At 33.1% G+C, this 7273-nt stretch overlaps 1 protein-coding gene across 1 annotated transcript; it reads left to right on the top strand.

Annotated features, from left to right (window-relative positions):
* Positions 1-314: 314 nt before the first annotated feature.
* Positions 315-6686, top strand: LOC143569260 (amino acid transporter AVT1A-like). The gene is made up of 11 exons (XM_077055223.1): positions 315-515; positions 1475-1758; positions 1855-2069; positions 2149-2172; positions 2272-2452; positions 2535-2751; positions 3662-3797; positions 3883-4048; positions 4965-5008; positions 5542-5604; positions 6504-6686. The coding sequence occupies exons 1-11, from the start codon at positions 340-342 to the stop codon at positions 6594-6596; spliced, it is 1599 nt and encodes a 532-aa protein (XP_076911338.1). The 5' UTR covers positions 315-339; the 3' UTR covers positions 6597-6686.
* Positions 6687-7273: the final 587 nt, after the last annotated feature.

The following is a 7273-nucleotide window of genomic DNA, read 5'->3' as shown; positions in this document are numbered from 1 at the left end:
TATACATTTCTATGAAACGTGACTCATAATGTGATTAATAATAATAATACCAATCCAAAAGAAAAGAAACAATCATAGTGTAGGATTTTAACTCGTGAACCGCCACCTTCCAGCTGGTGACTCCCAATTATTCCAGTATCTTCTACTTCGATAACCACACCAACTCAGATTCTATCATCCTTCCATATTCGTCATCACTCAATATTATCTCTTCTCATCATTATTTATTATTATTATTCTTATTACTTCACTGCACTGCTGCTACAGCCTGTTCCAATATTATCGCTTTAATATTAATATCCCCTAAAATCTCGCACAACTTCCTTCAAATTGAATTCCATGGCAGACAAAAGAGACGAAGATAACGATTACCTTTTGGAGGATAACGATGACGAAGAAGCTCCCTATGATTATGACGATGACGTTGACGGTGACGCTGACGATGACGGAAGTCGTACTTCTTCGTCACGTGCGTCTTCGCATTTCTCTTCTAGTCAATGGCCGCAGAGTTACAAGTTAGTTAGTTTGTTACTTTCACCTTTTATTACGTTAACGTTATCGTTGTACACCGTTAACTGTCACTGCACGTAGTAGAATTAGGTTTAATACGTTTATGATGAAAGTGATACGTAAGTTCGGTTGTGTATTTGAGTCTAATTTGTTAGGTTAATTGATACAGTTACGGTTCTAAGTGATGAAAATTGTTATTCATGTTACTGAGATTAATCAGTTTGATGTGTGTGATAAAACTGATTTTGATTATGATATAGCTTATGGTTAAATGTTAATGCAAGTTAATTGAAATGTTTCTGACCTAATTTTGTTTTGTGTTTATTGGATGGACTACGTGTCTACGGACATCTATAGTTATCCGATTATTCAATTTAAGGTGTTTTACGCTATCTATGTATCGGACGATAGCGATTTACATTGTTAACTGCATGTAGTACAAGCTGATATAGCGGTGTGATGAATTATGGATTTATTACTCTGTTTTAGTATTGATTCAGTTTATGAGTGGAGTTAGGTTTAATACGATTATAATGAACATATGAAACAATTGATGCATGTAAGTCGAATGATGCGTAAGTTCATTTGTATATTGAGTCTAGTTTGTTAGGCTAATTGATTCTAAATGATAATTTGTTGTTGCTGCAATCCGTTGTGAAGGATTGGAGACGGTGTATATAAGTTAAGATAATTGGTTGCAGAAATAAGTTTGATTTTGAAAATTATTATTCACATTTAAGAGATTAATAGGTTTGTTGTGTGTGGCAAAACCGATTTTGATTTTCTGATAATTTATGGTCAAACGTTGATGCAAGTAAATTGGAATGTTTCTGACCTAATTTATTATGTAATTTGAATCACTGTTACAGTCCAACAATTTATTTAGTATTTAGAAGACAGACAGAGGTGACTTGATTGCTGAAAATGAACTTTAACCAGCAAAATGTTATGTTGCTGATTGCAGGCAGACAATTGATTCATATTCAATCACAGCAACACCAAGTTTTGGACTCCTCAAAGATCCTTCTACTATATATTCATCACTATACGATCTTGGTCATGAAAGTAACTTTGATGATGATGCAAAGGCTCGATTGCTATCTGAATGTGAAAAACTTTATAGCAAAGAGGATGTGAAAAGAATCTCAAGAAAAATATCTTCATGGTCTGGAAAGGGTTCATTACATGAACAGCTTGGAGAACTTCCCATCAGCTATGGATGTAGTGTTACGCAAACTGTATTCAATGGTGACCTCATAAAACAGATTGTACTTTATTATAATGATTTATATGTGATCAACTTTTATCATTAAACTCTTGTTCTTTAATGTTATGTTCGAACAGCGGTCAATGTAATGGTGGGAGTTGGGCTTCTCTCTACACCGTTTACGATTGCACAAGCCGGCTGGGCCGGGTTGGGCCTTCTACTCCTGTTTGGTGTCATATGTTGTTACACTGCTTCACTTATGAAACATTGTTTTGAGAGCAAAGAAGGTATTTACAGTTATCCTGATATTGGAGAAGCTGCATTTGGGAAATATGGTCGCCTTATTGTATCTGTAAGTGTTATGTGTGCATTGAGACTATAACATCAGTATTGAGCTTACATTAGAAATTGACTTTTATAATTTGGTGCAGATCATCTTGTATACTGAGCTATATGTAAGTCCACATGACCTGCATACTCCATTTTAGAAGTAGAAAATGACAAAGATGAAAATTGAAATTGTTTATAATTTGTTTTCATGAATGATATCACAGTCATATTGTGTGGAATTCATTATTCTGGAAGGAGACAATCTTACCAGTTTATTCCCTGGAGCTTCTTTGAATTTGGGCGGTTACATTCTGGACTCTACTCACCTGTTTGCAGTTATTACTGCTCTCATTCTTGTACCCATTGTGCTATTGAAAAATGTGCGAGTAATCTCATATCTTTCAGGTATTTTATGTAAATATTTTACTTTTCCTTGTATAAATGCTACTTGAAGTTGTTTTATTTGAAAGTTTGCATTTTTCTGCAGCTACTGGTGTGTTGGCTACTGCTGTTGTTATTGTTTGTGTGCTTTACTTTGGGACAACAAGTGTTGGATATCATGAAAGTGGGCAGGTTGTTAAATGGAGTGGTGTACCATTTGCTTTGGGAATTTATGTTTTTTGCTATTCGGGACATTCTGTGTTTCCTAATATTTACCAGTCAATGGCTGACAAGACCAAGTTTAGAAAGGCGATGATTATATGGTATGCACTTAATATTTTTGCTTCTTTTTTTGTTGTTAATATTTACTTTTGAAAGGTGGCAGTTTTGACATGTTTCACTTATCAATGTTTTAACCAAAAAGGGAATGTGTAAACAGGTTGAAAGTCGCCAAACGTATAAACTTTAGCATGTATAGTTATTGAATGATTCAGATAATTGTTGTGATTTACATTTTATCCACTAATTATTTTATAGAAATGAACAAAGATGAAATATGTTGTAGATAGGGCTGTAAACGAACTGAAATGTGTCAAACAGGTTGAAAGTCGCCAGAAGTATAACTTTGGTGCGTATAGTTATTGAATGATATAGATAATTGTTGTGGTTTACATTTCATCCATTAACTATTTTATAGATATAGAAAATGGACAAAGATGAAATATGTTGTAGAGAGGGCTGTAATCGAACTGAACGTTCAACGGATTGTTCGGCGGGTAGTTCGTTTATGCTGGTTTGTTAAAAAACTTACGAACACGAAACGTTTGGTTATGTGTTCATTTATGTTCGATCGTTTGCTTACATGATCCTTTATTTGTGTTGATTCGTTTAATGTTTTTTATTTTTTAGTTTATTATCCAAACATTTAAACTTTGGGGAACTTAGAACTTTCACACATTTCTTTTGGATATTAATAATATGATTATTATTTCAAGTATTTTTTAGTTAAACTTGGTTTATCTTTTGGGTAATTATGTCTAAGGTTTAGGAATTTTTGTTACCAAATTATGTATATGTCTGTTAATGTTTGTTTACGTTCATTTGTGATCTAAGTTCGTTTGTGTTCGTTTTGAAAGTTAACGAACGAAAATGTACAAATTCATTTACTTAACATCTAGATGAATATGTTGTGATTTTTTCCTGAGATAATATATTTTGTTTTTATGATCCCAGTTTTATCTTGTGTGCGCTAATGTATGGGACTGTTGCCGTTGTGGGATATCTCATGTTTGGTGAAAGCACATTGTCCCAAATAACATTGAATTTGCCAGATAATTCAATCGTTTCTAAAGTTGCTTTGTGGGTAGTGGTAAGTATCATTCTAATATCCTTATTAGTTGGTTTTATGCTTATCAAATCTTCTTTGGTATGTAATATATGTTTTACAAATGCAGGTTATCAACCCGTTCACCAAATATGCCCTGCTTTTGAACCCATTGACTAGTGCCATTGAAGAGTTGTTACCTGCAAGAATCTCAAATAGTACTTGGTTTTATTTTATTCTTAGAACAGCATTAGTGGTATCTACAGTTTGTGTCGCAGTTCTTATTCCTTTCTTTGGTAAGCATCTGTTATATTATTTAGAGTTAGATATGGTTTTAGTCCCAATGGTTTGACCCAAATGAACATTTTAGTCAAAAAGTATAAATTTGACATTTTAGGCCAATAGTTTGATTTTCGTATCAATACGGTCTAGAGTCTACCAACCCCATCCAAATTTTCTGTTATCTTTTTATTAAAAACATTGATTCCTTGAACTTGGGATGGGTTTTATTTAAAAGATAGGGTATTTTTTTTCTCTTTTAGTAAAAAGATGACAGAAAACTTTGATGGGGTTAGTGGACTGGGCTGTAATTGATATGAAAATCAAACTATCGGCCTAAAAAACTCCAATTCAAACTTTTGGACTAATATGGTTATTTGTGTCAAAGCAGAGGGACTAAAACCGTAATTAAATATTTTTTTTGTTTCAGTGTTTTGTGCCTTATTACTTCTAGATGATGTTTAGTTGTGTATATGATACTAAATAACCACAATTAAATAATCAGCTGTAATAATTTATTGACTGTACTTTGAATTAGTAATCACCAGATGATTGGTAAATTTGGATGATTTTGGAAAGTAATAGATAAAATGACCCGAAATGAAATTACGAAGAATGTATACACGGGCTTTGAAACAAAAATAAGAACATTAAGGGGGGGGGGGGGGTTAAATAAGTAGTTCTATGGTATCCTTTGATAATCAGGCTTGCTGTAGTAGTGTGTAACTCAGTAATTGATTGTCCAAAAACTGTTTATTTGACCCTTAAATAATTGTATAATCAGAAGCAGCGTCTGTTTATTACTTCATCCTAACATTAAAAACTGGTTATTGTGATAACCACGTAATTAGTTTCAAAACAAAATAACTAGATAATAATTTAGTAGCAGTACTTATTTTTATAAACATAGAATCGTGTATGTTATGACTGCAGGTGCCGTGATGTCTTTGATGGGATCACTTCTATGTGTAATGGTGGTAAGTATTAATTAGAAACTTTCATCGTCTTATTTATCTTAATTAATTTGCAGACCTCTTTATAATTATTTAGAGCTCACTATCCACTATCATTGACTAGTATTCCAGTATTATTATTTTTATGACCTTGTAACATCCTTTTAAGAGTTGGATTAAAAATTTAGCATCATGATTCCGAAAGTTAATTTTAAAGCTTATCGTTAAACAAATACAAATTATTACCTCAGAGGCTCAGATAGTGAGTGATTCACAGAAGTCACTAGTTTCACACGATTTACCTTAAAAGATGGATTACATAAACTGAAAATTCTTGAGAATACCGTAATTGTTGAATTTGGATCCTTATTGAAAGATTTTGGGCCATCCCATTTAATATGAATCAGTTTACTAGTCATCTTAAATTCAATAACTGAAGAAGACAATAAAAATAAGCAGGAAATTATAAACATAACTCTGATATGTTTTCTTAAATATCTTCTGTGATACAACAATGTCTACTCAAATAACTCTTTGATTTCACTGCTTAATCACAGGCAATGGTAATGCCAGCTCTGTGCTTTCTCAGAATTCAAGGGAGTAAAGCAACAACTACACAGGTAAATTTCTCATCAAAACAGTCTTTTGATAATTACACATATTGCCCTCAAAAGGGTATTCTGGTCATTTTACATAGAACTAATAGTAAAGTTAACGGAAGACAGTCTTAGGTAGGGCTGTAAACGAACCGAACGAACACGAACAAGGCCTTGTTCGTGTTCGTTCGTTAAAGAAATAATGTGTTCATGAACGGTTCACGAACACTTACCGAACGAGATTTTATGTTCGTGTTAGCTCATTAAGGAAATTAATGCGTTCACGAACGGTTCACGAACACAAGCGAACACTGAACCGGCGGAGCCTAGAGATTAAGACCGATGTATTCATCAAATATAAATAATGAAAGCATGCAAACGAATTTAACGAACACGAACAAGAGCATGTTCATGTTCGTTCATTTAATTTTAAACGAACATGAACACTTAATCGAACAAATATAGTGAACATTTGTGTTCGTTTATTTAAAATGTAAACGAATATAACTAAACAAAGATAAATGAACATATATGATCACAAACAAACAAACATAAACGAACATAAATGAAAACACTTAAATGAACACCAATTAACAAATATAAAACTTTAAGTAGAAAATTCATCCAAATAATATTTAATTATTTTTTATTAATACATAAACAAACATAAATAGACATAATCAAACACAAATAAACGAACATAAACAAACTTCCCGCCGAACAATTCATGAACAGTTCATCGAACGTTCGGTTCGTTTACAGGCCTAGTCTTAGGCACCAAACTTGTAACAAAATTAAAACCACAAACCCCTAACTTGCAACTTTTAGACCATAGTATCCAAAAGTGTTACTTTAACCAAACCACACGGACCTTATGTGATTAACTCTTCTTAAGCTATGGCATTCTTTTTTTTGTGATGCAGATTGGTTTGAGTGTTTCCATTATTATGGTTGGCGTCATGTGTGCTCTTGTGGGAACTTACTCGTCATTAGCGAGTATTGTTACAAACTATTGAGACCTTGTGTAGCAGACCAAGCCTACAATGATGTTAGTCATGATAATTTAGCAAGGAGACCATTATAGGAGATCGTACGGGTTAGACACAAGGGGATGTGTTTCGAAAAGATTTTTTTTCTTTGATTATTTTATTTGGAGGATTTTTTTTGCTTGTTTGTTTGTTTGCATGCTTTCTATCTTCCTGGTTAAGTTTGTGCATGGAATTGGAGTCTAGAATTGGTCCGGTCCGACCAGACACCCAATTCCGAGTGGACTGACCAATTTTACCCTGGCATCAGTCATTATAATATTTGAAAATACTTTAAAAGTAGAAAAATATAAGTTATATAATTTGAGTTGAATCTTTGGTAAAAAGTTAAAAAAGAGATTTTGCTGTAAATTACTTGGAAAATTCCTTGATTGATAATTCCATACTTTATGAAAATGAAAAGCATAGGACCCATTCGAGAAGGATTGGTCTCCAGTAACAACAAAACATTGACATTCTATAAGCTAGAACAAGAACATATAAATAAACTTCTTTGACCCATCCATTCCTTTGGATCCGGCTCTAATAACCACCCGGAAAGATTTGGGTCTATATCAAAGAGGCAATACTTAAATGTTACGAACAATTTGATAATCTAAATTTGCACCCTTATTACTGATGGGTGTAACTTGGTGAGCCACCTTTGC

This window comes from Bidens hawaiensis, unplaced genomic scaffold (assembly GCF_021521415.1).
Source record: "Bidens hawaiensis isolate Kalapana, Puna unplaced genomic scaffold, B.hawaiensis_p1.1 tig00024433_1, whole genome shotgun sequence".
Lineage (NCBI taxonomy): Eukaryota > Viridiplantae > Streptophyta > Magnoliopsida > Asterales > Asteraceae > Bidens > Bidens hawaiensis.
This window is presented reverse-complemented; position numbering and strand designations above follow the sequence as displayed.